General features: G+C 39.4%; 1 protein-coding gene across 1 annotated transcript in view; it reads left to right on the top strand.

The window, feature by feature from the left end:
• Positions 1 to 18,940, top strand: part of DNAH11 (dynein axonemal heavy chain 11) — a 388,706-nt gene that overhangs the window by 81,288 nt on the left and 288,478 nt on the right. The window contains 5 exon segments of the mRNA XM_060196111.1: positions 361 to 459; positions 2,960 to 3,118; positions 4,625 to 4,747; positions 5,505 to 5,627; positions 13,743 to 13,967. Of these exon segments, the coding sequence (XP_060052094.1) occupies positions 361 to 459; positions 2,960 to 3,118; positions 4,625 to 4,747; positions 5,505 to 5,627; positions 13,743 to 13,967 (729 nt within the window).

Genomic DNA, 18,940 nt, shown 5'->3' with positions numbered 1-18,940 from the left:
ATGAAGATGAATTGTAAGAAAATAAGCACATTTACATAATTGTAAGTATTATTAATACCTGTAATAGTATCACACAATATTTTCTCTGAATTTAGTTGGAGTATATGTAGAAATATGTCAGCATGACATAGAGTATGATTAATACAGCATAATGTTATAGCTTTTAATATGTTTTGACATTTTGTTGTTGTTGCTGTTTTGCTTTGGTGATAGGAAAGTTTTAGTAAGTGCAGTTAATAATGAACTAATTGACTTTCCACTGGATGATAGTCAGTGTGTATCATCAGTTTATATATTTTGTTGCAGAATCTCACTCTCACCAAATGTTGTTGACACTTTTATCTGCTTGTGCATTTTCAGAGAAGCATTGATAATTGGACCAAAACCCAGTGGAGACAGATTAATGTGGAACAGATGGATGTAGAACTCAGAAGGTTTGCCAAGGCAAGTTCCATAACTGTCTATTACAACAATTTATCTTTCTCAGCACCACCTCCTTCCATCTTTCCTAACCTAATATCTGGTGTATTGAACCATGTGTCCTTATTTATTTCAAACAGGATGGTATGAGATGGGATTTTTTTTTTTTTTTTGGTGCCAGTTACACTTCTAATCAAGTCTGCCTTTCTGTGAATGAGTTAGTAAAACATAATATGGTGAATGAATTGATGAGTAGCAACTATAATTATGAACTCCCTATGACTCTTTAGCATGGAGGGGATTTTTATTTAAAATCAGTGCTAAAGGGGTTGTGCTTTCAAATCCTTTTTTTAGAAAACATAACATCTTGTTTTTTATTTATTTTATTTTTTATTATCTTATTATCTTTATTTTTTGGATAGAAACAGCCAGAAATCAAGAAGGAAGGGGCTATAGAGAGGGAGAGAGACAGAGAGACACCTGCAGCCCTCCACCACCACTTTCCCCCTGCAGGTGGGAACCAGGGGTTAGAACCCGGGTCCTTCCACACTATAACATGTGCTCAACCAGGTGTGCCACCACCCCCCCTATTTTCTTTTATTTTTTTAATTTTTATTTATAAAAAGGAAACACTGACAAAAACCATAGGATAAGAGGGGTACACACAGTTCCCACCACTAGAACTCTGTATCCCATCCCATCCCCTGATAGCTATCTTATTCTTTATCGTTTTTAACACGTTATAGAATTTAGGTAAAATAATTGGAGTAGGCCACTTGTGGATTCATATGAAATACTATGATCTTAATTTTTTTTTCATTTATTACATATGACAGAATTTCACATGAGACAGAGAAGAGAGAGAGAGAGAGAGAGCCTATACATGCAGTGCTGGGGATTAAACCAGGGACTTTAGACATGAAGGTAGACATGATGTTCTACTAAAGGAGCTATTTCAGCCCCTGTGATCTTTGTTCTTTTTGTTGTTGTTTTTGCTTCAATGTCCCATGGATCTAAGTATATGCAAAACTGAATTTATTTAAATCCACTGATTTGAAAAACCTAATCCCTATAGCCACCTGAGAGTAAGAGGTTCTCCTCTTAGAATAATGTCAAACCAATAACAATATGTATCATATATATTTAAGTTGTATTATATATTATGAACTATATAACCCTAGAGGCAGTTAAGCAGTGGCAGAATTTTTGCTTTTTTTTTTTTCTCATTCAGAACATCATTGATTCCATTCAGTTTGAAGCAGAGTCCTACCAACGATTCCCATTACCTCCTCCCATATTGTGCTGATCCCAGCGACCAAAATGCCCTGTCATTCTTCTGGATGTCATGGGTTCACTGTGCTGCATTCCTGTGCTCAGTCACTATTTACTCTTGTATCATTTGATCATTCCACTTCAGAGTAACAGTTTAACCTCCACTCTCACTTGAGGCTCTTTTCACTTTCTTTTTTTTAAACAAGTGTCTTCATACTTCCCTTTGTTCTGAGTTTGTTTTTTTAAGGGTTTCTTCATTCACAGTTGTTGGTATTATTTTATGGGCCAATCCAGTGGGGTTATCTGTCAAGGGTCCTATTTGTTACAAGGAAGAAGCACTGAAAGCTAACAAATATTTCAAGGATGCCACTTGAACATGTTAGCTTTTCATGGAGAGGAGGGTGTTTGGAATCTAGTTAACAATGTTTCCACTTGGTGTTTCTAGAGGAAGCTCTTTCCCTGGCATGTGCCTTGTTAACTAGATTACTTTGTTATTTCAGGGTTTTCCTCATGGGACATGTTATTGGAGCATGCAAGTAGGAAACTAATGTGTCAGGGCCGGGTGGTGGCACACCTGGTTGAGTGCACATGTTACAATGTGCCAAGACCGGGGTTCAAGCCCCTGGGCCCCATCTGCAGGGGGAAAACTTTGCAAGTGGTGAAGCCGTGTTGCTGGTATCTGTCTCACACACCCTCCTGTCTTGATTTCTGGCTGTCTCTATCCTTAAATTGATCAAGATAATTAAAAATGTTGAAAAGAAACCACTATAGTAATAATAAAAGAGGGAGTCGGGCGGCAGAGCAGTGGGTTAAACGCACGTGGTGCAAAGCACAAGGACCAGCATAAGGATCCCAGTTTGAGCCCTGGCTCCCCACCTGCAGGAGAGTTGCTTCACAGGCAGTGAAGCAGGTCTGCAGGTGTCTGTCTTTCTCGCCCCCTCTCTGTCTTCCCCTCCTCTCTCCCTTTCTCTCTGTCCTATCCAACAACAACAATAATAATCAAACAACAAGGGCAATAAAAGGGAATAAATAAACAAAAAGGTAATAATAAAAGAAACTAGTGCATCTTAGTAGCATGTGCACAGTCAACCAGCATAGTTAAGAGCAAACCCTTTTCTGTTTCTCTGGTTTTAGTCCCTAACCTAGGGACTTAAATATATCTGTTCTCTTCCTGATGTAGAGGAGTGTGCATCTATTCTTTCAAAGGAGGCAAAATATGAAATGTATTATGCTGTCTTGGTGATTTTTTTTCCTCACTTTTCCTTAGGAAATCTGGTCACTAGACAAGGAAGTCCGTGTCTGGGATGCTTATGTTGGCCTGGAAAGCACAGTGAAAGACATGACGACATCTCTGAGAGCCGTCACAGAGCTACAGAATCCTGCCCTCAGAGACAGACATTGGCACCAACTGATGAAGGCCACTGGGGTCAGTTTCCTGGATCTCATTAATTGAATGCATTTTTTTTTTTGTGACTGTCGACCTCACACTTTTTCTAATGTGATTTCTCCTCATTGCAATCTCTTGCCCATATTATGATTGTCAGTAAAGTTAAGGAAAAAAAAAAGCACCTTTCAGTCAGACAGTTTAGAAAAAAAAAAAATTAATACTTTTCTCCTGACAGTCCTGGAGCATCACTCTCCACATGGTCTGAATATCCTTGTTTACTTAAAATAGCACTACCAACTGGGGCAGCCCCATTATACTTTCCTATTCTTTTCTTTCTTTAAGATATACCTGGGACCCTGGTCCTGTAAGCTCTAGAATGAAGTCAAAAGTGATATAGAGGTAGGGTGATCATCTTAATCTGACTGGCACAGAGCTTTTCACGTATTTATTTATTAATTTTTAAATTGCCACCAGACATATCTCTGGGACTTGTTGCCTGCATGACTCCACCACTCCTAGTGGCTAGTAATTTTTTCCTTAAAAATTTTTGTGGGGAATAGAGATATTGAGAGGGAAGGTGAAGATAGAAGAGGGAGAGAAAGACCATCTGTAGCACTGCTTTATTCTTTGTGAAGCTTCCCTCCTCTAGGTGGGGACCAGGGACTTGAACGCAGGTCAGTGAGCATGATAACATGAGTATTCAGCTGGGTGCACTACCACATGGCCTTAGATTTCCAGGTTTTAAGAAGTCCCACATCCTTGCAACCCCCTCAATCCTAGGTCAAGCAAAAAATTAGTCACCCTATTCAGAGAGGCAGACAGCAATGAGAAATGTTCTGAGAGCCAAAAAGGAATGCAGCATCTAAGAGGCAAAGACGGGCGATTCTAAGGAACAGACAAGGAAATAGCTTTCCTGCAACCATATAGCTACACTGCTTCTCCATTTTCAAGGTACAATGGTGAGTCTGGCCACAGCAGGTGCTGGGGTGGGGAACAGAGAGTCAAGATGAGGAAATAAATGTGAATTATTTTTCCATATGGTAAATATAAGTAACACTGTTAATAAGAGCTTTTTTCTCAGCTAATGAACAATGATTAAATTTGTGAGAAAACTAGATGAAATTATGGAAGCAAGTGGGAATTATGCTCAGTGAATAGGATATTTTAAAAAGAAAAGACAAATAAACTACTGTCTGATTTCTGGGATTTCAACCAGATTACAATAAATGAGCAAGTTGATTCTTTTCAAAATAGGTTTTGTGAGCAAAGGAGATTAGAAATGAACTAATGAAAGATAGGAAACAAAAGAAAGTATGATGTGTAAATATGGCCTCAACCTTGGCCTTTTACTTCCAGAGGGTGATACCTCAGTGATTGTGAGTTAAAAAGCAATGTTGGGGGCCACTGACAGGTTTCAGAAGTAGTTGTATATTCAGTAACTGACCTTAGTATATTTAGGTGTGATTCATTCCTCTAACCAATAGATAAAAGGAGCCATTAGTCTATGCAGAATATAAATGTTACCTTTCCCTCTTTCCTAATCAGGTCAGGTTTTCAATAAATGAAACCACCACCTTGGCAGATTTGTTAGCTTTGCAGTTACACCAAGTGGAAGATGATGTCTTAAGTATTGTGGACAAAGCAGTGAAGGAACTGGGGACTGAAAAGGTAGCATCCTGGGGGCTGTTTCTTTATCATTTATTTATTTATTTTTTATTTTGGGGCTAATACGGTGCTTTAGCATACAAGGAAACTACAGAGAAGTCCCTGAATGGTGCAAAATCTCAGTTTGATCTCTTTTGCTAATTAGTTGTGTGACTTGGGTACCAAGCAATCTTTTTTTCAGGCAGTTAGCCTAACTAGCAGTGATAATGATTAAACAAAGTAATAACCTATTTATTTGTACTATGTACCACTGTAAATGCTTTATTTATATTGATTAAGTTAATCTTTTGAATTAGGTAATATTTTATTGCTATTTTATGGGTGGGTAAATAAAGGCTCAGAGTAATTAATCCAAGTTCATATAGGGAAACTAGGGTTCATAGTCAAAGACTTTGAGCATTGTCTTGTGTCATGCAGGAAAGTTTGTAAATAGTACTTGTCAGAGCTTTAGATAATCATTTGGTTCCTTTTCTGATCAAGTTCTTTGTTTTAGTGAAGGACTTGAAACTCAGATTCAATAGAAATCTGATTGTGTGTGTGTGTGTGTGTGCATGTGTGTGCAAGCGCAATGAATGACTTTCTTTTAACTTTTTACTTAAGATCATGATTTTCTAAGGAAAATTATTGAGGTCTATAATGTTTGCAATTGTGCCGTTTCTTTGGAAAGTATTAATAAAATTGAAAACTTTTGTGTGATTGCTTAAATATTAATCCTAGGTCAATCTTGTGTGCTTTATAGCTTAATACTATTTCTATTTAGGTTATTACTGAAATCAGTCAGATGTGGGCAGCCATGGAGTTCTCCTATGAAATTCACTATCGAACAAACATTCCATTACTAAAGTCTGATGAACAACTTTTTGAAATTCTAGAGCACAACCAAGTAAGATGAATTTTTTTACTGTCTTTTTTAAAAAAAAATATGTTAGACATTGTTCTAAATTCCTAATAATTAATATTTATTAATTTTGACATCATGCCTGACTCCAGCCATGGGACCATGGAAGATCAAAAAGTGTGTATACTTGTTCTCAAGGAACTTGTTCTTGAGAAGGGAAGCAAAGTGGCTCCAAAAGGTCAAATGATAGACAGAAATACTATGTTATGGGGAGGGTGAAAGATTCAAAGAAGGCCTTGCACAGCAGTAGTATCTATACTTAACTTGATACTTGACTTAAGAAAGGTGATAAGGAAATGATATTTTGGATAATGGGGATAATATTAGTAGCATGTGGGGATGCTGGGGAGAACCTGACACTCAGAGAATATTTGTAGAGCTTAGTTTCCTTAGGATATAATTTTGTTATGTGTCATTGGGACCTTGCACATGTGCAGTACTGTCACTCAGTGACTTTTCCTGAGCTGATCTTCCTCTGCTTTGAGGACATACACACAGACACACTTTAGCACTACTTTATTGGTGGCACTCCCGTAGTGCTATCTGTGGTGCTCCAACAATGTGCTGGGTTCTGAAGCCAGGTTCTCACACATGGTAAAGCACATACTCTAGTGGGTGAACTAATTCTTGTCTCTTTTTTTTTTTATTGGGGAATTAATGTTTTACATTCGACAGCAAATATAATAGTTTGTACATGCATAACATTTCTCAGTTTTCTATAAAACAATACAACCCCCATTAGGTCCTCTGTCATCCTTCTTGGACCTGTATTCTCCCCTCTACCCAGCCCAGAGTCTTTTGCTTTGGTACAATATGCCAATTCCAGTTCAGGTTCTACTTGTGTTTTCTCTTCTGATCTTGTTTTTCAACTTCTGCCTGAGAGTAAGATCATCCTTCTTTTTCTGACTTATTTCACTTAACATGAATTTTTCAAGGTCCATCCAAGATCGGCTGAAAACAGTGAGGTCACCATTTTTTTTTATAGCTGAGTAGTATTCCATTGTGTATATATACCACAACTTACTCAGCCACTCGTCTGTTGTTGGACACCTGGGTTGCTTCCAGGTTTTGGCTATTACAAATTGTGCTGCTAAGAACATATGTGTACACAGATCTTTTTGGATGGGTGTACTTGGTTCCTTAGGATATATCCCCAGGAGAGGAAATGCAGTATCATAGGGTAGTTCCATTTCTAGCCTTCTGAGAGTTCTCCAGACTGTTCTCCACAGAGGCTGGACCAATTTACATTCCCACCAGCAGTGCAGGAGGGTTCCTTTTGACCCCACAGCTTCTCCAGCATTTGCTGCTGTTACCTTTTCTGATGAATGACAGTGTTACAGGAGTGAATTGGTATCTCATTGTCGTCTTTATTTGCATTTCTCTAACAATCAAAGACTTGGACCATTTTTTCATGTGTTTCTCAGAATTTTGGATCTCTTCTGTGGTGGGTAAACTAATTCTTGACCCCTCCTTAGAATATAAAATTTCTATATGGGTATAAAGAAAAATAAGAATGTAGAGATGATTTAGAGGACAGTTTCTATGGTCTTCAATTCTACAGTTATAGGAGTTGGTAACCTTAGACATGAGAGATAAAGGTAAAAAAAAAAAAAAAAAGAGACAAACTAGGGACAATAATTACGGAAGTGTTATTTTTACTAGACATAAAGTGCTTAGGAAAATTATCTGGTCTACAAAGAGGTGTTGCTTGACACAGCGGTGGGATGCGAAGGAGAGAGAATCCAAGCACAGAGGGAACACAAATCTTTATTGTTGGGTCTGATGGGTGGTTCAGGTCACATGGAGCCATCCAAAAAAAATGGCTCTGTCCTGCTACCTCACCACTGGGCAAGAGAGGGCAAGAGAGAGCAAGCGAGCGGAGGGGGAGTAGGTGGACTTTTTAGGTCAACACCCCAGAGTGACGTGTCGGGACATTATTGGTTGGGGAAAGCCTTGAAAGTACCATAATACTCTGTGTAGGGTGGCAGGGCCTTGGGGAGACATCTGCACAGCATCTCCCCCTTTTCTTTTATATCTAATGGACACAGTAAGGAAATGTATAGAGTAGAGCAGGCTTAAATGTTTTTAAAGAATGCCATGCTCAGGTGGGAAGATGTAGAACTTTTTGTGGAGGAGGGAAGGCTTAAATGTCCCCCCTGTGTTCAACCCCTCTTTAGAGAGAGAGAGATTTACCTGGAGGGATTCATCTCATAGGTTAATCTCTGCCAGGCTCAACCATCTCCTCACAATATTTCTACATCTTACTCTATCTTTCTATCTGGTCATCGCATTATGATGGTTCAATGTCTGTAAAAGACTCTATCTGTGACAGAGGAATAGTAGTGTAGGGGTGAGCAGAAACCTTTTGGGCATAAACCTGAATGATATAACAAAACAGGAAGGGACAAGTAGGGGAGCAGTAAGGGCCAGTGTGATGTCAAGGGAAGGCTTGGTTCTCTGTCTCGTGGGGGGAGGGCAAGGGTTCATAATGAGGGGACATTTCCTGCCTCAAAGGGCAGGACCTGTAGGCAGCAGGGCATGGCCCGCCAAGCAGAGGGGCTATTTGGCATTGTATAGTCCTCAAGACAACAGTCTGTAAGGTCTACAAACTACTCAGGGTCAGTCTTTGAAAAGCCAGCAGCATGAAGGGAAGGAAGCTGCTGTAAAAGTTGTGTAACGTGTCCAAAGGGTAAACCAGCAAGTCCAATAGAAGTGTCAGTCCAAAGTAGGTGACTAGGGGGAGAAATATCAGGGGATGAAACGCTGCATGAGGAAGGTCAGCCACTGGAATTCCATTTTTCTGTAGAGAGTGAGCTGGAACCGCCAAAAGGTGACAGACAAAGCAGAAGCAGGAAGGGCAGACAGGCAGTAAAAAAGTTCTGTCCTTGGAGTCTGTGAATAAGGTTCTTTAGATCACGTCAGGTGACATCTAGGGTTTTGGGGGGTGTGCCACTGTAGTTGTGCCATCTAGTGGGTGATGTCAGAGTGTGCAGGGGTCCAGATGGTTTTTCCCGGGATTTCTGTGAAAGAAACACAAACATTCTGCTTCTCGTGGTTAGCAGGGCATCTGATTTAAATTTTTTATAGAAAAAGAGGTTTGGTGCCTTAGCCAACTGAATATTGGGGGGTATATCTTCCCTTATTTATTTATTTATTTTTATTTTTTATTATATTTATTTATTTATTTATTTATTTTTTACTTAATTGAGCCTAGGAGTTTGGCAGGCCGATAGTGGCAAGACCAGATACACCAGTTAAGTGTAGAAAAATATGTGAATGTTGTTTATTCACATAATTTGAGTATGGAAGAACTTTTTATAGTTTAATACCTTACCATATGAACAGATGATTCTTTATGTGAAGGCTTGATAGCTATAATCACTTACTTGTGAAAAAAAAATGAAACTTGTAACAAGTTAGAGGTTTACTATAATTGATAGCTCGATGATTATAATTGGTTTAAGTATCTTTATGATTTTGTTTAAAGGTTATCTAATGTGACCTCTTGTGGAAGTCTCTACAGCAGGATCTTCAGACCAATTTTAGTTAAAATATATATTGATTTTTTAACCATTTTACTTTGGACTATAAATAGACTCAGGTTACTTAGAGAGTTAACACATGTTAGTGACAATGGTTTTAACATTTACAGTGTCAGATTGATGCCAGATTTGTTGTGGATTAATTTCCACAAGATAGATTACAGGGCACTTTTGGGGGCCCTCCAAAAGCGCCCTGCATAGAGAATTTGTATTTTAGTTTTGTGGATGTATTGTCACGTTAAATATTTAGACTTTACCTTAAATAGTTAGTTACTTTTAGCAAATTAATTTTACCTTGTCTGGTAGTAATGTACCTTCAAGGTTACACTATTAACTGTTAAGTTAGTGTTTACCAAACTTGAATCATACCTATAAACATTTAGTTATAACACACAGAAGGAGAAAAAATTTTGTTATGAAAACATATCATTTTAAAAACAGATTTAGATCTGTCTTTACTCACACAGTTTAAGACTAACCACTTTACATATATATACCAAGACATATATAAAAAATCAAAAGAGAGAAAAAAAATTTTTGGAATGTTTCTGGATGTCTCCAGAAAACTTGGCTGTGTCCAGCATTTTTATATAAAGTCAATTATGTTTTAGAGTACTCTGAACAGATGGGTCATACAAAAATTTTTGGTCATTCAACACACTCACAAAATACAACTGGCCAGTCAGAGCATCAGACATCCAGAGAAGGGGTAGGAGCGAGGGCTCTGTGAGCCAGATTTTCCAGGTTCTGCTATGTCGTATTATGGATCCTGGGATGCATCCTGCATCTAGTCCTCTTGTAGTATTTCTTGTTCTTCAGGTATAGCAGCGCCATCATGCGGGTATTGTCGGACATGGCAGGCAGGAACCCAGACAGGTTTGGAGTAATTCTGTGGAAAAATGTATGTGAAACCCCTCCCCATGGTTGATAGGGGGTCAGGCCCTTTCCAAATTTTATTGAGTGGGTGTTCCATTTGACCTTAATAGCTGGGAGGGTAGATGGTGTTTGCCAGTGAAGAATAATAGGAGGTAGGTCCGAGTTATTGTAAATATTAAAGAGATTTAATGTAGTTAAGGCTTTTGCTAGCTGGATATTGGGGGGGTACATTCCTCCTTTATCTTTGTTTAATTGAGCCTTAAGGGTTTGATGGGCCCTCTCAACAATGCCTTGTCCCTGTGGATTATAGGGAATACCTGTGGTATGATTAATGTTCCAGAGGGAACAAAAATCTTTAAATTGTTTGCTGGTAAACATAGACCCATTGTCAGTTTTCAGTTGAAGAGGTAAGCCCATTATAGCAAAACAGGAGAGTATATGGCTTATAGCTTTTTAGAGCTTTCTCCCGTCTGAGTTGTCGCCCACATAAATTTAGAAAAGGTATCAACTGAGACAAACACATATTTTTGTTTGCCAAAGTTTGGTATGTTGGTGACATCGATTTGCCAAAGAGCGTTGGCTTTTAAGCCTCGGGGGTTAACCCCAAGAGTTTGAATAGCAGGTGTTTTTATGAGACTTGCACAGGAAGAACATGTAGCAAGGATATGTTTCAACTGTGGGAATTGGGGAACCTCTGCTTGCCTTAAAATCGTCTTTTCTGCTCCTGTGTCAATCAAACATTTAAAAGGAATATTGCCAATCCTTTCTGTCATAGTAGGGTGACCTCATTCTAAAACAGGAGTGGTCCACAAAATCTCAGGCCCCGAATTTGTACCATTCAGGGGTCTGCCATCTTTATGAAACTTGGACCAACAATCTCTCCTCCAATGAAAACCTTTCTGACATATAGGACAAGGTGTTTGTGGCCTCTGGCTCCCTGACTGAAGGCAGGGTTACCCTGACTGGAGGCGGGGTTGCCCTGTTTGGAGGCGTGGTTGTCCTAACTGGAGGCGGGGTCGTGGCTTATCTGGACATTGGTTGTGCCAGTGCCCTTGGCGGCCGCAATGAAAGCAGGCCCCGTTTTGATTATGTGGGGTAACTGCATAAGCCTGTGTCATAATGGGTGTCCCATAAGAGCCTGATCTAAGTTCCTGTGTCACTAAAATCCAATTATCTGCGTGTTGGTGTTTAAGACTGAGGCATGCCTGACAGAATTCTGGAATCATGCCATCCCAGACAATAGAACACAGGAGGAGAGAATGGACTTCAGGATTATAAATCTTTCTCTCTAAGGTTGACTGCACCCTGGCAATGAAGTTAGCTAGGGATTCATCAGTTTCTTGGCAAAGGGAGTTAATGGGGACTGAGGCCTCTCCTGTGGATGGGATTAACCTCTCCCATGCTTGTGTTGCGCAGATGCGTACCTGTTCAAAATAACCAGTTGGAAACTTGGCTTCTGACTGCTGAATTCCAGTTTCAAACTCTCCCGCTCCAAACAATGCATTAAAATTCCATTCTAGCTGTTTGTGACTATTTTTCTGGGATTGTTTTGAGCATTCATCATGAAAGCATGCCTCCCATTGCAGGTAGAGGGTGTCTGGGAGCGCAGTAGGAGCTAAGTCCCTCCAATCTTGGGGGGTATTAAGGTGCTGGAAAAAGCCTCGTAAAATGGACTTGGTCCATGGGGCATGAAACATGTCCTTCACTTCCTTCCTGAGTTCTCTGAGTTCTTTGGAGGAGTATGAATGCCACACCTGAGGGTTTTGTTTATTGGGGGCCACATTTACTAGGAAGGTGTGGACTTGGTTTGATGATGAGGTATCAACGGGGGAAGGAGTCATGGAAGCGGAAGCCACTGGAGTAGTGGCTGCCGGAGAATCCGAACACGTGTCTACTGAAACAGAAACAGAAACAGAACTCTCGGGGCAAACTTCAGAAGGCTTAAGGTGTTTAAGTGCCGAGAACATATCCTTTAACTCTTGTATCTCTGCCTCAATGTCTCTTAACCTTTCAGCAGGGCGCCTTATACATATCCCGAAAGTTGCAAACATAGCCAAGAGAACCCACGGTGCAGCTCCAATTAAAGCATCTCCGAGATAGAGAGCCTGTCCCATGAGAAAAGAATAAAGTGTCTGGGATGCCTCCTCGTAAAACGGAAGGAAACCCATGGTGGCCACAGTCAGGCAGCTGTTACTTACTTGTGTGTGGGTGGCAGGTGGGTTGGGTGGGTCTCGTGTCTCCTCAGGCTGCAGCGGGGACCCGCGTCTCTTCAGGTGGCTGCACGAACAGTCACCCAAAGACAGGCTGGCCTGGCACTGCCAGTGGGGTGGCTGCAGGTATGTCCCGGCGGCTCCCGCTCCACCAGCGGGGCAGCTGCAGGTGGCTTCTCTGGACCTCAGGCTGGCCGGCGGGAGTGTGGGCCTGTTGGCCCCACCCTGGACGCCAGGTGTTGCTTGAAACGGTGGCGGGATGCCGAGAGAGAATCTAAGTGCAGAGGGAACACAAATCTTTATTGTTGGGTCTGACGAGTGGTTCAGGCCACGTGGAGCCAGCCAAAAAAATGACTGTGTCCTGCTACCTCACCACCGGGCAAGAGACAGCAAGCTAGCTGAGGGGGAGTAGGCGGACTTTTTAGGTCAATACCCCGGAGTGACGCGTCGGGACATTATTGGTTGGGGAAAGCCTTGAAAATACCATAATACTCTGTGTAAGTGGCAGGGCCTTGGGGAGACATCTGCACAGCAAAGATGATCTGTTATTTCCAGTGTATTGTATTGGTGTAAAGGTGGAAATTTATTGCTGCATGTAAAACATTAATTCCCCAATAAAGAAATTTTTTAAAAAGGTGGAAATTCAGCCCCAGAGCTTAGCATATATCATCAACTGTAGGTTGAGAGATCATTGTTATTCTTCCTGAGAATTGATGAGTTAGTGAGACATAATGAAGGTAATCCAGCTGAGTGTAGTTTTAAAAAGGATAAGCTATTTGAATAAAAAGGAGAAGACATTAGGAAAGCAGAGAGAGAATGCAGGTGTGTGTGCTCTTGTTAGATGCCATGGAAACAGCTTAAGTATCCATTGGCAGATGAGTAGATTAAAAAATGGTCTTAGGAATCTACCAATTAGAAAATGGGCATCCTACTTCTTGCTACTTACAGTTTTTCTTTTTTTATTTATAAAAAGGAAACATTGACAAAACCATAGGATAAGAGGGGTACAATTCCACACAATTCCCACCACCAGACCTCCATATCCTATCCCCTCCCCTAATAGCTTTCCTATTCTTTAACCCTTGGACCCAATGGTCATTGTGGGATGCAGAAGGTGGAAGGTCTGGCTTCTGTTATTGCTTCTCTGCATTTTTTTATTGCCACCTTGATTATCACTGGTTTGATGCCAGCACTATGTATGAATCCACCACTCCTGGTGGCCATTTTTTTTCTTTCTTTTTTTTATTTTTTGTTTTATGTTTGATAGGACAGAGAAAAATTGAAGAGGTATAGGGGAGATAGGTGGGGAGAGAAAGACCTACAGACCTGCTTCACTGCTCATGAAGCATCCCTCCGTAGGTGGAGAGTGGGGGCTCAAGCCCGTGTGCTTAACCAGATGTGCTACTGCCCCCAGCCCGTATTTACATTCTACTAATTTAGCAATCAACTAAAATCCTTTGCCCTTCTTTTAGGTTCAGTTACAGACTCTTCTTCAAAGCAAGTATGTGGAATATTTCATTGAGCAAGTCTTAAGTTGGCAAAATAAATTAAACATTACTGACTCAGTGATATTTACTTGGATGGAAGTCCAGCGGACTTGGTCTCACCTGGAAAGCATCTTCGCTTGTTCAGAAGATATTCGAATACAGCTTGTGAAAGATGCTAGAAGATTTGATGGAGTAGATGCTGAATTTAAGGTTTGTAAAAGACAAACCCTTTTTTATATTAACAGGTTTCCAAACATTATGAAAATATGGCATAGAAATATGATTTGAGATTTCATATTGATGAAAATGAATCTCCGTATTTGAGGAAACCAGGGATCAATTAATGTTTTCTGTGAAATGTTATAGAATAAATATTTAGAGTTTATAGTCTTATGTACTCTTGAGTGTAGAGTGAAAAAATGTAAATATATATAAACAAATAGGCTTGACTGCTTCAGTGAGACTTCATAGTGACTGAAATTTTGATTTCATGAATTTGTTGTTGTTGTCATGAGGGCTTCACCCAGTGACAGAGATAAAAAGGCAGCAGAAATGACAATATAGCACCAATGCTTTCTCGACTGTGGTGGAAGCTAAGCTCGATCTGACTTGTTTGCATAGTAAAGCCAACACATTATCCAGATGACCTGTTTTGTTTGCCCGATTCAATATAATTTTCATGTGTTGCAAAATTTTATGCTTCTTTTGAATTTTTTAAGCAAATATAAATATGAAGACCCTTCTTGGTTTCTGGGTCATCATACAAAATTAGGCAGCCACCCAGAGGTTTCTGATAGGACAGAGATAGGCTATCCTTGCAATAAGGCACTGAGGGGTCATCTTTATGAAGTACAACCATGTGCTGCTATAAACATGGATATACACAAATCTTTTAGGATGGGTGTGCTGGGTTCCTTAGGCTATATCCCCAAGAGAGGAATTGCAGGATCATAGGTTAGTTCCATTTCTAGCCTTCTGAGAGTTCTCCAGACTGTTCTCTACAGAGGCTGGAACAATTTACATTACCACCAGCAGTGCAGGAGGGTTCCTTTGACCCCACAACCTCTCCAGCATTTGCTGCTGTTACCTTTTCTGATGTATGACATTCTCACAGAAGTGAAGTGGTATATCAGTGTTGTCTTTATTTGCATTTCTTTGACAGTCAAAGACTTGGAACATTTTCTCATGTGTTTCTTGGCCTTTTGAATCTCTTCTGTGGTGAATATTCTGTCCATGTCCTCCCCCCATTTTTGAATGGGGTTATTTGTTTTCATGTTGATAAGTTTGACATATTTTCTGGTTATTAACCTCTTGTCTGATGTATGGAATGTAAAGATCTTCACCCATTCTGTGAGGGGTCTCTTGGTTTGGGTAATGGTGTCTTTTTCTATGCAGAAGCTTTTTTTAATTAGATGTAGTCCCATAGATTTATGCTTGCCTTAGTCTTCATTGTAACTGGATTAGTTTCATTGAAGATGTCTTTAAAATTTATTCAGAAAAGAGTCCTGCCAATATTTTCTTCTAAGTTTCTGATAGTTTCTGGTCTAACATCCAAGTCCTTGATCCACTTGGAATTTACTTTTGTATTTGATGAAATATAGAGGTCTCTTGGTTTGGGCAGTGGTTTCTTTTGCTGTGCATAAGCTTTTTAATTTGATGTAGTCCCATACATTTATGACTGCCTTAGTCTTCTTTGTAATTGGATTTTTTTCATTGAAGATATCTTTAAAATTTATGCATAAAAAGATCTGCCAATATTTTCCTCTAAGTATCTGATAGTTTGTGGTCTAGCATCCAAGTCCTTGGACTTTACTTTTGTATTTGGTGAAATATAGTGGTTCAGTTTCATTCTTCTACATGTTTCAATCCATTTTTTTTCTAACACCATTTGTTGAAGAGACTCTGCTTTCTCGATTTAATGGTCTGGGCACCTTTGTGAAATATTAGATGTCCATTGATGTGGGGGCTTACTTCTAGGCTCTCAGTTCTATTCCACTGGTCTATTCATATTGCAGTACCAAGCAGTTTTGATGACAATGGCCCTATAATACAATTTGAGATCTGGCAGTGTGATGCCTCCAGTTCTGTTCTTTCTTCTCAAGATTGTTTTGATAATTCTAGGCCTTTTCTGGTTCCAGATAAACATTTGTAGCATTTGTTCTATTCTCCTAATAGAACAAATAAAAAATAAATAAATAATTTGGTTGGCATCTTGATGGGGACGGCATTAAATTTGTAGATGTCTAGTACCTGATCTGAGGGGAAATGCTTCCAGTTTTTCACTACGAGTATTGCTGGTCCCTATTCAGGTGCCAGATGCTGGACTAGTTTCGCGGGGAGAATACAGATGACCAGGGACTCATGGCTGAGCTGGGAATGCAGTTCAATCCTTATTGATGAGCAAGAATGCAGTGCAATCTATCTAATCTCTCTTCATTAGAAAATCCTGTCCTTTATATCTCCTGAGGTGGAACTGTCAGTTCGGAAGAGGAAATACATAGGATAGGCTGTGGGGAGAAGGAAAACGCGCACAAATCAAGCTTACATCTAACCAGTGGGGATTAAACCAATGCCCTATAGGCAGGGCAGGTCACAGGTAAAGCAGTGATTATGTAAATAGACCACAGTGTTAAGCAATGCAAGCAAACCTAAGGTGACGATCAAAACAGAAAGGGTCTTAGAAGCAGAATTAGAAGCAGACCAACAGAGTATGATGTTGCCTGTAGTTTTGCTATATATGGACTCCACTATTGTAAGGAATTTTCCATATATTCCTATTTTTGTAGTGTTTTGATCATAATGGGATGTCAAAGGTTTTCTCTGAATCTATTGATATGACCATATGGTTTTTGGTCTTGCTTTTGTTGATGTGGTAGATCACTTTGATTGATTAATGTATATTAAACCAACCTTGCATCCCTGGGATAAACCCCACTTGGTCATGATGAACCATCTTTTTAATATACTACTATATCCGGTTGGCTAGAATTTTGTTCAATATTTTAGCATATATGTTAATCAGAAATATTGGTTTGTAGTTTTCCTTGTGGTTGTGTCCCTGTCTGCTTTTGGTATCAAAGTGATGTGATGTTGGCTTCATAGAAGCCGGAAGGGAGTATTCCAGTGTCTTCAACCTTCTGGAAGTCTTTTAAGAGTATTTGTAGAATTCATTTATAAAATCATCTGGTCCCAGTACTTTTATTCTTTGGAAGATTTTTGATAACTGTTTCAATTTCATTAGCTGTGATGGACCTGTGCTAGTTCCTCTTTGCTTAATTTTGGAAGTTTGTAGGTATCTAGGAAATCATCCTTTTCTTCCAGGTTATCTAGCTTGGTGGCATACAGTTGTTCATAGAGGTCTCACATGATATGTTGAATTTCTGTGGTGTCTGTTGTGATATCTCCTCTTTCATTTACAATCCAATTTATTTGGGTCTTCTCCCTTTTTTGTTTTGTGAGTCTGGCTAAAGGTTTGTCGATTTTGTTCACTCTTTGGAAGAACAAACGTTTACTTTAGTTGATCTTTTGTATGGTTTTCTTATTTTCAGTGTTAATTTATTTCTAACATAACCTTGGTTATTTCTGTCCTTCTGGTTGCTTTAGGGTTTCTTTGTTCTTCTTCTTCTTCCAGGTTTTTAAGATGTGCAATTAGGCTGTTTATTTGTGCTTTTTCTTGTTTTGTAATGTGTGATTCTATGGCTATGAACTCCCTTTCATATTGCCTTAGCTGTGTACCAAATATTTTGATAGCTTGTGTCTTCATTTTCCTTGAACTCTCAAAACATTTTGATTTCTTCCTTTATTTCCTCTTTGACCCAGTAGTTGTTAAGTAGTGTACTGTTGAGCTTCCACATTTTGGGAATATTATTAATGTTTTGTTGAATGTGAAGTGTTAGTTTAATTCTAGTGTGGTCTGAGAAGATCCTTGGGATGATTTCAATGCTCTTGAGTTTGCTGATGCTGTCTTTTTGGTCTAACATATAGTCTATCCTTGAGAATGACCCACATGGACTTGATTAGAATGTGTATTCCAGTTTCTTGGGATGAATTACTCTGAAAATGTCCAATAGTTCTGGTTTATTTGTCTCCTCATTTAGCTCCCCCATGGCTTTATTGATTTTCTGCCTGGATGATATGTCTAGTTGAGAGAGTGGGGTGCTGAAGTCTCCTACTATGACTGTGTTGCTGTTAATATATTGCTGAAGCTCTTTCAGTAGATGTGTGATGCATTAAATGGCTTCTCATTGAGTGCATAGATGTTAATAATTGTTAAGTCCTCTTGATTGACTGATCCACTGAGCATTAAGTAGTGTCCAACCGTATCTTTTTAAATTTCATTTATATTAAAGTCTATCATGTCAGATATGACAATAGCTGTTCATGCCCTTTTTTGTGGGCTATTGGCTTGTATGATAGTTTTCCATTCTTTCACTTTGAGTCTGTGTTTGTCTTGTTGAGTTACGTGGGTTTCCTGTAGACAGCATGTTGTTGGGTTGTATTTTCTGATCCATCTTCCTACTTTGTGCCTTTTAATAGGTGAATTCAGGTCATTGACATTTATTGATTTCAACAATTGAAGATATATAAAGGCCATTCTTATAGAGTTTTAGAGTGTTCTTATATATATCCTATTTATGGTAGTCTGACTGTTTATAGGAAAGCTTTCAGAACTTCTTTCAGGGTTGGCTTGGTGATAGTTGAGTCTTTTAACTGTTGTTTGTCTGAGAAGGTTTTTATACCTCCATCTAGTCTCAATGACAATCTAGCAGGATACAGTAGTCTTGGATAAAAGCCCTTTTTAATATGCATGCAGTAGATATCTTCCCATTCTCTTCTGGCCTGTACTGTTTGTGTGGAGAAGTATGCTGCTAATCTTATGGGTTTTCCTCTGTATGTGACTCTTTGTTTTTCTCTTGCAGCCTTCAGGATTCTTTCTTTACCCTTATTCCTTTCAATTCTAAATAGGATGTGTCTATAAAGCAGAACAAATTGTTTAATAATTAGGAACCTAAAGGTAAGAATAGAGCAGATGAAATTTGGAAGGAGCTAGGAAGTCTATTTTAGTTGTGTTCCAATGGGCCCATGACTTTACTAATTTTAGACTGAACCCATCAGCTTACAAGCAGATGGAGTATTGTCCTGTAGACTGTGTCAGAATTGAGTCTAAGACCAAAAAACTGCTT

This window comes from Erinaceus europaeus, chromosome 8, assembly GCF_950295315.1.
Source record: "Erinaceus europaeus chromosome 8, mEriEur2.1, whole genome shotgun sequence".
Taxonomy (NCBI): Eukaryota; Metazoa; Chordata; class Mammalia; order Eulipotyphla; family Erinaceidae; genus Erinaceus; species Erinaceus europaeus.
This window is presented reverse-complemented; position numbering and strand designations above follow the sequence as displayed.